The 13,239-nt window shown below is 43.0% G+C and overlaps 1 protein-coding gene across 4 annotated transcripts in view; it reads right to left on the bottom strand.

Moving 5' to 3' along the window:
• PCDH15 (protocadherin related 15) overlaps positions 1-13,239 on the bottom strand; it is a 637,965-nt gene that overhangs the window by 46,002 nt on the left and 578,724 nt on the right. For all 4 annotated transcript variants that reach the window (XM_039719696.1, XM_039719693.1, XM_039719694.1 and 1 more), the window contains one exon: positions 6,199-6,326. In XM_039719696.1, coding sequence (XP_039575630.1) covers positions 6,199-6,326 — 128 coding nt within the window. The remainder of the gene's footprint in view (positions 1-6,198; positions 6,327-13,239) is intronic.

Here is a 13,239-nt window from a genome sequence, read left to right as displayed (position 1 = left end):
CTTTTTCTCTCCTTTGCAAGAAGGCTCAACAAATGATGCCTTTAAAACATAAATTAATTAATCTCTGGCTCCATGTGACTGCACAAGCACAGCTCAGTGACAAGGACACTCAGGGAGGCTGGTAAACCCCACTCAGTGTGACAGCAGCACTCTGACCCTGTCTCCAAAAATCACCAGTGGCATGTCTGGAATGAGCATAAAAATGATCAGTAACTCCTGGAGCAGCATAACCATTGATGATCCCAGTTTGTAGCATTATCAGCCTGAGCTAAATCCAGATTTGCTGCTCCGAGTGAAACGCAGTCATTAATTTGAAATGTTTCCCACCTCCCTCACAGGGTCACCCTTAACCACAAGCCCGAGGCTGCTAACGGGGCATGGAAAATGGCAGGATTGGGATTGGGCTGCTGAGGGTTTTTTTCCCTCTTCCTAGCAGATGGCAGCTCCAATGTTCCCAATTAGTGGCTGGCACGTAAAGCAGCTTTTAGAACCAGACCATTTTTGCTGGTAGGAATTTCCAGATTGTTGCAGATTTCCAGTTCTGACTGCACAGCTGCCACTGGCCTGTTTTAGGGGAGCTTTCACTGGGTGTTCTACAGATACCTAAGCCTGGAAATTTGGGGTAGCCATTGCAATTTCTCTTCATTTCCTGCATTTCTTCACCTCCATGCTCTTTTACACCCTCATCTGGCTCAAGCCCTTTGGAACTCCTGCTCCTGACCTTGGTTTGCCACTGGCTGCCTGAGGAATTTGTAGCCTTGATTAAAAAAAAATAAAATATTAAATTTATACTTAACATAAAATATAACATATATAACACACCAATATATATCAATATATCCATATAATAGTATATTGATTGTTTTTCGTATATTAATTAATATTCATGTTTATATTCATATTGCTTTGAATTTATATATCAATCTATATATTAATTTACATTTAAATTTATATTTCTTCACTACATCACTGATACTGATCACTGCCCAGCTCGCTCCCAGTACTCTCAGTGCCAGGAATTTTCTGAGAAACACAGGTAGGAAGAAATCAGGTGAATGGGAATTGCTCACTTTGTCCGCCAGTGGTGGCCAAAACCTCCCAGGTGCTGAAGGAAACAGGGATTCCTTTTGGCAGGTTGTCTCATGGGAAAAGGTGCTGAACAAGAGGGGTTCCCACAGCTGGATTTTGAAACAAATAATTGGCAAAATGGATTTTATTGTCATTTTTCTTTGGCCCACAGCAGTTAGTGCTTGATAAAATAACTTTGTGTGTGTGCGTGTGAGAGGAAGTAAAGGCCACACACATGGATTCCTGTATGGGATGGGAATGATCCAGGCACACTCCCCACTCCCCTCTAAGAGCCTTTATTCTGGAAGGCACATGCAGGACCACCAGTCTTCAAAATGCCCTCAAACAACAAAGTAATTGAAATAATCTTCAATTACATGGGAAAAAAATCACAAAGGGTAGGGAATGCTCTGATTGCTGCCAGAGAAAAATAATAGGAAAGTAAGAGGGCTTAGAGATTAGAGTAAAAAGTTCAGGAAGCCAACACAAAAAGCAGGAATATGATTTTTGAAGGAAAAAATGCCTGGCATTCCTGTAATATTTGTCTTAGCAGGACACACAGCTTTTTTGGGGACCAGATGTTCCAGCAGCTGGAGGCTGCGCTGTTGTTACTGCAATGAGCCTTCAGAGGAGATTTTTACTCCTACCAAGCATCTTTTCTCCCTACTCTGGGATGCATAAATCACATTTTAAAGAAGGAAAGTTTGTCACTGGCAAAGCAGCTCAGTTTCGTGCATGAGTCGTGCAACAGCCAAAGGAGGGATGAGCCAAGTGTTACCCTGAAAGCTCTCCGGGGTGCTCAAGATGGAATCTCTGGAATTCCAGAACTTGCCACTCTGAAGATTTCCTTGTCATCCCAAGGAAAAGGAAATATCAAAGGAAATCTACAGGTTATAGGCACAGATAGGAAAAAAAAAAAAGAAAAGGAGATTTAATAACAGATCTGTGAAAAAAGGAGCAATTTTGGCATTCTCACCCTAACCAGGAATTTTAACTGTTTCTTTTATCCACTATTTTAGCTTATTGTGGGGTCTCTAAGATGCTTTTGAGGTGAAGAAAAGAGGAATTCCTGTTCCCCTGTGTGACCTCAGGGCCACAACCTGCAGCAGTCTAAAATGGCTTTGGTTTATTTTGCTCTCTTCTGTTAAGATATTCCAAAGATATTCACTATTCAATAAAGGATATTCAAATGGAATAAAGGATACAGTTCCACAAAAAATCTGATCAGAAAGGGGCAAAGAGCACAGGAAAGGGCTGGAATTAAAATATTGCAGGAATCAAAGCATTTCCATCAAATACAGCCAATTCCAGAGCCTTGGATTCACTGGCATAATTTAGGCAAGATTCCTTCACTGCAAATATTTTCAGGACAAAAACACCTTTATAAACTGAGCAGGAACTCAGACAATTCTCTTTCTTCAGTAGAATTAGGACCTCTGATATTTCCTCATTTAAATCTGTAATAATTCAACAATTTAATAAATAAAGGAAGAAAAGCAGAGGTTAATACTGTTAATATTTAAAAAGCAAGAGCTAATAACATTCCATTATAGGGAAAAGCCAATTCCTGCTGGTAATTTCCCTAAAGATTATTTTGTGGGTTTGTTTCTTGGAGGAGATTGAAAATATTGTGTTTGGGGCTCAAGGAAGCCTGGTTGGAATTCTGAGCGGGAAAAACAGGAGTTCCATGAAAATACCAGTGAAAAGCAAAATAATTCTAACACAAGGAAACATAAAGCAAAGATCAAGGCACAGAATTCATAATTAGAGGTTATGCATGTTACATCTGATTTTAATTATTATATTCCTAATGAAAAGCACAAAAAGGTCTTTAATTAAGGAAATGGGCTCTCAAACACATTGGAAATTCTGGGTTAAAAGTGGGAATTGCAGAGAAGGGGAATTCAAGCAGCAAGGAGCAAATCCTTTGCTAAAAATTGCCATTTTATTCAAATATATCATTTCTTTCTTGGAGCATCAGTACCTCCCAGCTTTCAGAGACCACTGCTCATAATCCAATCAGACCCATAGAGAATAATTCATGTGGTTTATCACTACCCAAATTAATTCTGATTAAAAATGACTTTTGGAGAATGATTTGTGGTATTCTGCTGAGCTTAAGTGTCCTTTTTATCTACTTAGAGGAATCTTACTATGAATCTGGAGCAAAGCAGCTCATTATCCTCCTCTGAAAGGCTTTTATACTCAAATTAATGTATTGAAGAGGATGCTGTTGGCAGCAAACCCAATAACTGTAGAGAGTTGGGAGAAACTCCATAGGATTGGCCTTGGTACATATCAACTGTTGGGATGATGAGAGAAGTTTTTATCCAACATTTTATTGGTCTGTTTGTTTTTAAATTCAATTTGTGTGGAAGATTATGGAATCAGGATTAGTTTTCTTCTCTCTCTCTTTTTTTTTTTTTGATTTTAATTTATTTTTGGTGTTCGATTATTTTTATTACTGGTGAAATTTTGTTCAAGGCAGAGTAGAGCATGACTGAAGCAACCAAAGACAAGCACCTGAATGTTCAGTGGTGTATTTGTGATCAATTGATCCAAAACTGATCTACATCAACTACTCTAATAATAATTAAAGACTGCAGTCCTTAATTATGCCCCTAAGTTATTATGCCTTGTTAAAGAAAAACTAACTGTGGGATTTTTGGGCTGTTTTTGGAAGTTGTAGTTTTGCATTGGGTCACTTGAAATGCTGGTAGAGTTGGGATTGGCCAGCCTGGACAAAAAAAAAAAACCTGGGAAGACTTTGGAGCCCCTTCCAGTACCTAAAGGGGCTCCAGGGGAGCTGGAGAGGGAATTTGGGAAAGGGATGGAGGGCCAGGACACAGGGAATGGATTCCCACTGCCAGAGGGCAGGGATAGATGGGATATTGGGAAGGAATTGTTCCCTGGCAGGGTAGGCAGGCCCTGGCACAGGGTGCCCAGAGCAGCTGTGGCTGCCCCTGGATCCCTGGCAGTGCCCAAGACCAGGCTGGAGCAGCCTGGGATAGTGGAAGGTGTCCCTGCCCATGGCAGGGGGTGGCACTGGATGAGTTTTAATGTCCCCTCCCACCCAAACCACTCTGGGATTATCTGATTCCAATATCCCACATTTGAGGCTCATAAAGGCTGTTTTCAGTGCCAGCAATAATAAGATACTGAGAAAATCACTTTCTTCTTAAAATCACTCAGATGATGTGAAAGAAAGTGAACAACTGTTAATGATTGTAGAAGATGAAAGCAAATGCATTAAAAACACCTCCTAAGAACCTGAATTTCCCCCTGGAATCCAAACCTGAATAATTTCTACAGTGCAAGTTCTGCATGCACTTTATTAATGTTCTCCTAAATTTCAACTTGGAAAGCTGCTCATTTCATTCTACTCCTCAAGAACAGGCATTCATTCGATTAATTATTCTTAAACCAGGCTGGAATGGGGATTGTGTTTAACTAACAGAGCAATTACTTTTGCTTTCTAAAGGCCAGGAAAAAAGGTAACGAGCACTGACTGCAGCAAATGCTCAGTGCTACAACAATAAATTCCAGCCTGATCCTCTGCAACAAAAGTACTTCTTAATTATTTCTAATTTTACTTTCACTAAACACACAATTATGTTTAATGCCATCCACTAATACCAACTCCACACTTAGGCCTCGTTCCATTTTGTGCCAGAAAAACCAGGGAGGATTGAAACAGAAAAAGCTTAAAGACACAAAATTGATATTTCTTTTGCTCCTCTTTTGTGGACTGATCACTTGTTTTGAGTCAAATGTTTCTAAAGGGCAAAAGCAGATTCCCATCATCAGCCCAAAATTTCCCTTAGCTTTTATCCACCTATTTCTTATCCCCCTGACTGACACACAAATACCTGTGCCTAAGAAATCCTCTTGGAAAACCAGAAAGGATTTCACAGCCTGTCCACATTTCGTGGGATGACTCCAACTGTGTTTTGACATTTGTGCCTCATGATTCATTTGCTTTCAGATGGAACAAAACATTCCTTTCCCTAAATTACTTTGCCTTCCAGAATTTTTTATCTACTCCAGTGCCTCTGTCCTCTTATCTGATGTCTACAATTCCCTGGAAGGAGGATGGAGCCAGGTGGGGATGACTCAAGGAACAGGAGGAGAGGAAACAACCTTGTGTTGTTCCAGAAGAGGTTTGGATTGAACAATTGGAAGAATTTCTTAATAGAAAGGGTGGTTAAGCATTGACCAGGTCAATGACCACCAGTGGTGGAGTCACCATCCCTGAAAGTGTCCCAAAATGTGTGGAAGTGGTGCTTGGGAACATTTTTGGTGGTGACCACAGTGGTGCTGGTGCATGGTTGGACTTGATGGTCTTAAAAGTCTTTTTCAACCTTAATGATTCCGTGATTCTTCAGGAGTTCTAAAGGTCATGAATTGGACATGATGCTTGGATTTGCCTCAATTTTGGATTCCTAATTTTGATGAAGTAGAAGCTTCCCAACTCCCCACTTCTCTGCCATTTCTGGGCTTGTTTTAGGAAAGACTCAACAAAGAAAAGCCCAGCTAGGAGCAACTTTTTTAAGCTCTGACCCTTTTATCATTCCTGGTGTTCTAAACACATAATTTATTTGTTTTATTGAAAAAAGGCAGCTTTGACTCTTGGCTATTAATATCTGATGCTAATTGTAGTCTATATGTTATATTTCCATTAAATTTCTCTCTCTTTAAAACAAAACAAAACAAACAAACAAAAAAAAACCAAAAAAACCCCAAAAAACAAAAAAAACCAACCCTATGGATGGTTAATTTCATGCCCACTTTCCTCCCAGTGCAGACCTAAAGTTGACAGATTTCCCATTTACAACCAAAACAAGGTACCACCAAAATTAAAAAAAAACAAACCAAACTTTTGAACATAAACCAAATATTTAATTATTAACACATCTAAAGTGAGAGCTACAAACCGGCAAGAGACACAAGCACCAAAACTGACTACAAACAAAACCTGGGTTTTAACTCAAAATCATTCTTGTACCAACATCAACCATCAAGAAGCTTTAGAAGATGCACATTTCAAAATTTCCTGTAAAAAAGACCAAACCAGTGAGTACAAATTTTCCCTCTGTAAGCGAAGGTTGTAATAAAAAAATTCAGCCTTACCTTCACTTTAAGCACAGAAGAAAACATTCGGGCATCTTCAGAAACCCCTCCAATGTACATTTTTTTGGTAAACACAGGCGCGTGGTCATTTTCATCCTTCACCTCAATAAAGACCTTGGCTGTATTACCTAAAAGAGGGAAGGAAAAGGGAAAATAGAATATTTTGCAATAATTTGTAACATCTCCTGGCATTCATGAATTTACAGCTCAGGGAGATCATGTAAAATGAGTATAGGGATAATAAAATAAAAATAAATCCCTGAGACAGCATAGAATGCCAAAATTGGATAACCCCAGAGTCAGTGAGGCTGGAAAATCCCTGCCAGCCCATGGAATCCCGATGCCCACCTTCAGCCCCTTCCCAGCTCTGTTCCCTTCTCTAGACAAGTAATAGGGATCCATATCACACCTCAGTTCGGAGGTTTTTGATCCCATTAAATACCCACGGGCGTCACAAAGCGGTAATGAAGGTGTCACAAAGAGCTCATTAACAGCAGCTCTGCACCTTGCTTTATCTATTTTAATTATTTCTATTGCCATGCAAATACTTAATGGCTGATTCAGTCCTGGTGTCTGTAAACTCATAAATGGTCACACAGAGTACTGGCTCAGCAGCCTCCACACTTAATTAATTTCCTGTGTTAATTGAAAGCATCCCCAAGTCTGTTCTCCCAAACCTGGCCTAACCCAGGGGAACTCCACTAGTGTTGCCTCACCTGGGAGGTTCTACACAAAACACCAGAGGTTCAACACAAAACCCCACTGTTAATTTGGTTTTATTAAAGAGTTCCTGCTCCAGCCCATTGAGCAATAAACATCCCCATCCTTCTGCAAGGGGAAAAACATCCAGCAAAAACCATGGACCTGGTGCCAAACAGATTCCACTGTGCAGTAATCTCCACCAACATCTGCTTCCCTCTTTCAGAATCGTATCATCCAGAAAGATTGCTGGAAATTATGATATCCAGTTCATTAAAACCACATTTGCAAGTGATAAATTGCCTCCTTTCTGAGCTGGTCTTCCCAGCTCCTTTTCAGTGCCAGGATAATTTCAGTGATGCACAGGTGCCACTGATCTGAGTTACTCATACAGTGCAGGCTCTTAAGAAAAGGCTTAGGAGCTGTATGTTCAGGGGAGGAAAACATTAAACCACAGACTATTTCTGACATGGCCAGAGTAATATTCTGCCTCTCTGATGGTCCAGCTGATGGGAAACAAATGATGGCTTCATAAATGGAACTGAAATCTGGAAAAAAACCCAAATATTTAAAATGCTGTCCCCGGGCCAGCAGAGTGTCCTGGGGGACACCGAGCTGTCCCCGGGCCAGCAGAGTGTCCCGGGGGACACCGAGCTGTCCCCGGGCCAGCAGAGTGTCCTGGGCCCAAGGAGCCAATGGCAGCCTGGGCAGCAGCAGAGCATTGGCAGCAGCTCAGGGAGGGATGGTGGCCCTGGGGGCAGCCCTGCAGGCACCTCTGCAGTGCTGTGTCCAGCTCTGGGTGCTGAGCACAGCAGGGCCAGGAGCTGCTGGAGCTGAGCAAGGGCCTGGAGCCTCTGGGTGCCCAGGAGGCACAACTTCTTCCCTGGGCAGTGCCCAGCCCTGAGCACATTGCCCACACAGCCTGGGGGCTCTCCTCCCTGGGGCTGTGGCAGAGCTGTGTGCACACCATGCTGTGCCCTGTGCTCTGGGATGGCCCTGCTGGAGCAGGGAGGTGACACCAGCTGCCCACTCAGCTCCCTCAGCCTCAGCCAGTCTGTGGGGTTCTTCAGTGTGGAGAGAACGGGATAAAAAGAAAAGAAAGAAAGGAAATTGCAATAACTGTCAAGTCTCTGTCTTCTTAATCCGGATCCTTAATGTCTCTGGCTGCAATACCAAACTATGGTACCCAGACAGACTTTCCCTCTGCAGCTCCACCCTTTAGGGAAGAAGGTGGCATTAAAAGCAGGATTATGTGTGGAAGTGACCTTGCCCTGCTGAACCTATAACCAGTACTAGCACTGGCTACCACCAGTTTGGTGCTGGAGGGAAGATCCTGATTTTATTAGTCCAGGTGGGATCAGGTGCTGGCTCACCTGCACTGGTTCTCTCTAATTCAAATTAAACATAATTTGCATATTGCTCATTTTTGTCATGTCAGGCCAGTTTGGGTGAGGTGCCTGAGCCTTGTGCAAAGTTTGACTTGCAATTTGCTCAACTCCCCATTTGTTTAATTTGCTGGCAGTTCTCTGAGCTGCTAAAATGCTGATTTGTTTAGCAAAGGGTGAATGCTTTGAGAATGGAGAAATGGAAGTTACTACATTAAGCAGAAAGCAAATTAAATACCCTCCATATTCACAGGCCAACATTAGGACTGTCACCACTGAATATCTACCGGCATTTCAGCTTCCTGCCTAATTTCTGGCCTCAGTCCTTCATTCTAGCAGATGGAGTGGAATGTGGCATCTGTGAGCTCCTCCCCATCCCACCTTTGGATCCAATTCCACAGCTGGCTGCAGGAAAGGGCTCTCTACCAGCTACAGAAGTTGCCTTACCCTCACAGTGGAATTCTCACTAAAATCCCTCAGCAACAGCTGTGCCATGTGGGAAGGTCATGCCAGACCCTTTCTCATGGGGATTTTTCTCAGTCCCTCTGCTTGATTCAGAAATATTCCTTGCACAGGAGCTCTGGTGCTCCCAAATCCACCACTCCTGCACCCTCCAGCCTGATGCAAAAGGCCACCCATGAAGTCCACTCCTAGAGAGTCTGGTTTAGAGTCTGTCATTAGACTCCTTTTCCCTTCATATTCCAAAATTTTACCTGCTTTTCTAAATGCTGGGTGTGACTCAGACCCTCTTTGTGAGGACAATGATCATCACAGGCTGTCAGTATTCACATTCACCTTCCAGAGGGGAAATTTGTACCCCCATGTATGTAAAACCTCCCATCTTTGGTGTTCTAAGTCTGGAATCCAGCTCCAGTTACTTTTTTCTTCATGGATTCCGAGAGCTGAAAGCAGGATTTACTCCTTTGTGGTAATTTTTGTGAGATCTTCTAGAAGCCAAGTATAAAAGCCTATGATTTATAACTTTGCTGCTTAAAGAGCAGAACAAAAAGCATCTTTCCCTGGACAAAGCAGCACTGCCAAGGTGGCCAAAAAGAGCCAAGAAAATTGATTTCAGTGGTACCTCAGTCTCCTGCAAAGTTCCTTTTTCCTCTTCTTCTCCAGCCCCTGGAGATGAGCAGCAGTACACAGAAAATACAAAACTGTAGCTGCTTCTAAGTCATCCTCAGCTTATATAACTATAAATTATTATAATATTATATATATAATTTTATAATTATATATATATAAATATATATATATATAAATATAAAATATTATAATAATAAATATATATTATAATGAGCAGCAGTACACAGAAAATACAAAACTGCAGCTGCTTCTAAGTCATCCTCAGCTTATAGGAACCAGCTAAATAATCACTGCCAAGACTTTTGGATCTTTCAGCTTCTGTGGTTTGCTTAAGGGGAGTGAAAAGACCTTGAAAGCTGCTCTAAAGCAAAGCTGAGGAACCTCTTAAACACCTAAAACGAGTAGACCACGAATAAGTAACACGGAAAAGAAGCCCAGCAAAAACTTCTGGGTCACCAGGGTGTACTAGCATTTCACTCCCACAAGTTTTTTTCCCAAACATGTTTGTTGAAAGTTCTTTTCCAGTCTTCCCATCTAAAAATGTGCCAGATCCATGTGAGCTTGTAGTTTCTTGCCAGGCTGCAGAAATGAAGCTGAAGTAAAGCAATGATTTTTGGACACTGGGACAGCATTAAGGATACTTTGAGTGTTCCCAGGTGAGTTTTACTCAGTGCTTTCACCAGCAGCACTGCACTTGCCTTCTGCAACATTCCAACCCAGCCATGGGTACAGCTGCTCTTCAGGCATGGGTAATTCTCACATGAATCCCTGCATCTCCAAAAGCAATTCTGCAGGAGGCAACAGCAGATTTCAAAGAACCTTTCCAAAGTTCATCTGAATCCAGCTGGGAGGGAGAATTGTAATTTGCCAGGGTTTAGGAGCACTTTGCTTTACTCCTGCCTTACAAGTGCGTGGAGCAGGCTCTGTGCTTTGGCAGGTGAGCTGTGCTGAACTGCAGCTGGACTCCAGCTCACATTCCTGCATTTGGCAGAACCAAGTAGGAATCAGCACTGAATATTTTTCAGTGGCATTTAGATCTAAATGAGCCCATAAAGCCTGAGGAAGATCATTGTGTGCTGTCTCTGCTCGAGACAGTGCAAAAAGAAGCAAACAGCAACATGTTTGGAGCAGCACAGACCTGAGGTCTGATTTAAATCCATATAAAACCTCTTTTTCTAACAAAAAAACCTGAGTGGGAGCTCAGGTTTTGTGCAGCCTCTCTAAAATGCATTGCTCTGCTGCCCAAAGAAATTGGAAGTTTGTCCCAAGCTCCCCCAGAGCTGTGAGGCAGCAGGATCAGCTCTCCAGGCTCTGCTTGCATTGAGTCCATCTGTCACAACTTCTGGATTTGGGAAGTGCCAGAGCAGCCAACTTGTAAAGCACCACCAGCAACAACTTTTGCAACTAAAAACATAAGGCTGCGTTACATCAACACCACAGGGAGTCAGAATTCATGCTCATATTTAACCTAGTGGAATCATCATTTCCAATTACTATGGAGCAGCTACAGAATTTTAGTTGTAAAACTCCCATTTCCACTTTATTCTCAAAGGGTTTTTCGGGTTTAGAAAAGCAAAAACTAAAGGAGACAGGACTGTTGCCTTACCCCCAGCCCCCAGAGCAAAGCCCTGGGTTCAGCAGAGCCAGGACAGTGCCTTTGTACCAGCCCTGGGGGTGCCAAAGGTGAGAAACAGTTCAACCTGACTGGATAAAACATGGAAATAATCAATGGAAGGGTGACTTTTTTTTCAAATCTTCTGACAGCAAGATAAAAACCATGCCTAACATGATCCTGTCATAGAATCATCCAGGTTGGAAAGCACCTCCAAGATCATGGAGTATGACCCTTGACCAATCTCCACCTTGTCAGCCAGTCAATTAATTCTTTTTAAATACAGGAAAAGCCACCATGGAGTTCTGTCATTATCTTTGTATCTCTAGGAATGTGAAATCACAGAATCCCAGAATGGTTTGGGTTGGAAGGAACCTTAAAGCCCATCCAGTGGCACCCCTCCCATGGACAGGGACACCTTCCACTGTCCCAGGCTGCTACAAGCCCTGTCCAACCTGGTCTTGGACAATTACAGAGATCCAGGGGCAGCCCCAGCTTCCCTGGACATGCCCACCAATGTTTTGGTTCTACAACTGGGACCAGGTTGAATCGGGATGTAAAAGTCTGTCTTTGTCCCTCGTTGTCCATCCTGCTCCAATGCTTTGTCGCTGTGTTTAGGCAGCACTTTCTCTTTGCTGCTCCCTCTGCTTCCACACAAATTCTTCTGCTCCTCCTACCCCTTACCTTCTTACTTCAAGGAGCATCAAGTCCAGCTCCTGGCTCTGCACAGGACAGTCCAAAAACCCCACCTGTGCCAGAGAGCATTGTCCAAACTTCATTAATATTGAAGGGCCTTCAGGGCTCAGTATCATCAGAATCCTCAAGAAGATCTCCAAGATTTTTAATGCATCCTCATGATCCAACCCAGCTCACCTCCCATTCAAATGAAGTAAAACAACACAGCAATTTCATATCATGAAGTTTCAGTTAAAGTAACTCCTTTAATGAGTTTGGCTCTGCTGAAAACAAGAATGTGACTTTGCATGATTTAGCATCATCTATGAAACCCCCAGTTTAAGTCACCAATTTGATGCTCTCATACTCCAAAGGACATCTCAATTTACTTTCTCTCCTCATATATTTATTCAATTATTGCCACGCTATCACCTGGCACCATCACTGAAAAACAAGCTCAGTTACATTTAATGCTCTTTCACTTTTCCCCTGTGCAGATGAAAACTCCAGCTCCTACTTCTCTATAATTATTTCCTATAATACCATGACTGAAAACAATTTGATACCCAGCTTCTGAGCTTCTTGACATTCAGGCCTGTGTGGTGGCTGAGCAGTTTGTCAGGGCTATGTTATTTACAGAATCCCAGGGTCACTGAGGCTGGAAAATCCCTGCCAGCCCATGGAGTCCCAGCTGTGCCCAATGCCCACCTTGTCCCCAGCCCAGAGCACTGAGTGCCACCTCCAGCCCTTCCTGGCACACCTCCAGGGATGGGCACTGCAAAGCTCCCTGGGCAGCCCCTGCCAAGGCCTGAGCACCCTTTCCATGCAGAAATTCCTGCTGCTGTCCAAGCTGAGCCTCCCCTGGCCCAGCCTGAGGCCCTTTCCCCTTCTCCTGTCCCTGTTCCCTGGCAGCACAGCCCGACCCCCCCTGGCTGTCCCCTCCTGGCAGGGAGTTGTGCAGAGCCACAAGGTCCCCCCTGAGCCTCCTTTGCTCAGGCTCAGCCCCTTCCCAGCTCCCTCAGCCCTTCCTGGGGCTCCAGTCCCTTTCCCAGCTCTGTTCCTGTCCCTGGACATGCTCAATGTGTGTCTTGAAGTGAGGAGCCCAGAAATCCCTGCAGCTCCAGAGCAGGTCACCAACAAATTTCAGAACAAATTCCATGGATTCAGGGATATCCAAGACCAGAACTGGCAGCAGGTCACTGCCTGTGGGTCACAGCTCTGTATTAATTCAGTGTTGTATAATCCTGGGGCTGTGCATTCGAAGTAACCCAGCTCCAAAGTGGTATCAGTTTAACCTCAGCGAAGTCCACAGCGATGTGTTAATTGTGCCCCATCTCCTCCCACTGCAGCTCATCAATTCAATACCTTGAAACTCAGAAGTAGTGTTTAACCTGATTAAAATTCCTCAAAAAAAACCCCAAAAACCCAAAGAAACAAACAAATAAAACAAACAAACAAAAAAAAACCAAACAAAAAACAAAGTGCCAAGAAAATGGAAAGGAATTCATTGTATGGAATCAAACCCAGAGATAAAGGGACCTCCATTACAAAGTCATAAGTATGATTTAAGCTGGCCAGACA

The sequence above is a fragment of the Passer montanus genome, unplaced genomic scaffold (assembly GCF_014805655.1).
Source record: "Passer montanus isolate IOZ18808 unplaced genomic scaffold, ASM1480565v1 scaffold42, whole genome shotgun sequence".
NCBI lineage: Eukaryota > Metazoa > Chordata > Aves > Passeriformes > Passeridae > Passer > Passer montanus.
This window is presented reverse-complemented; position numbering and strand designations above follow the sequence as displayed.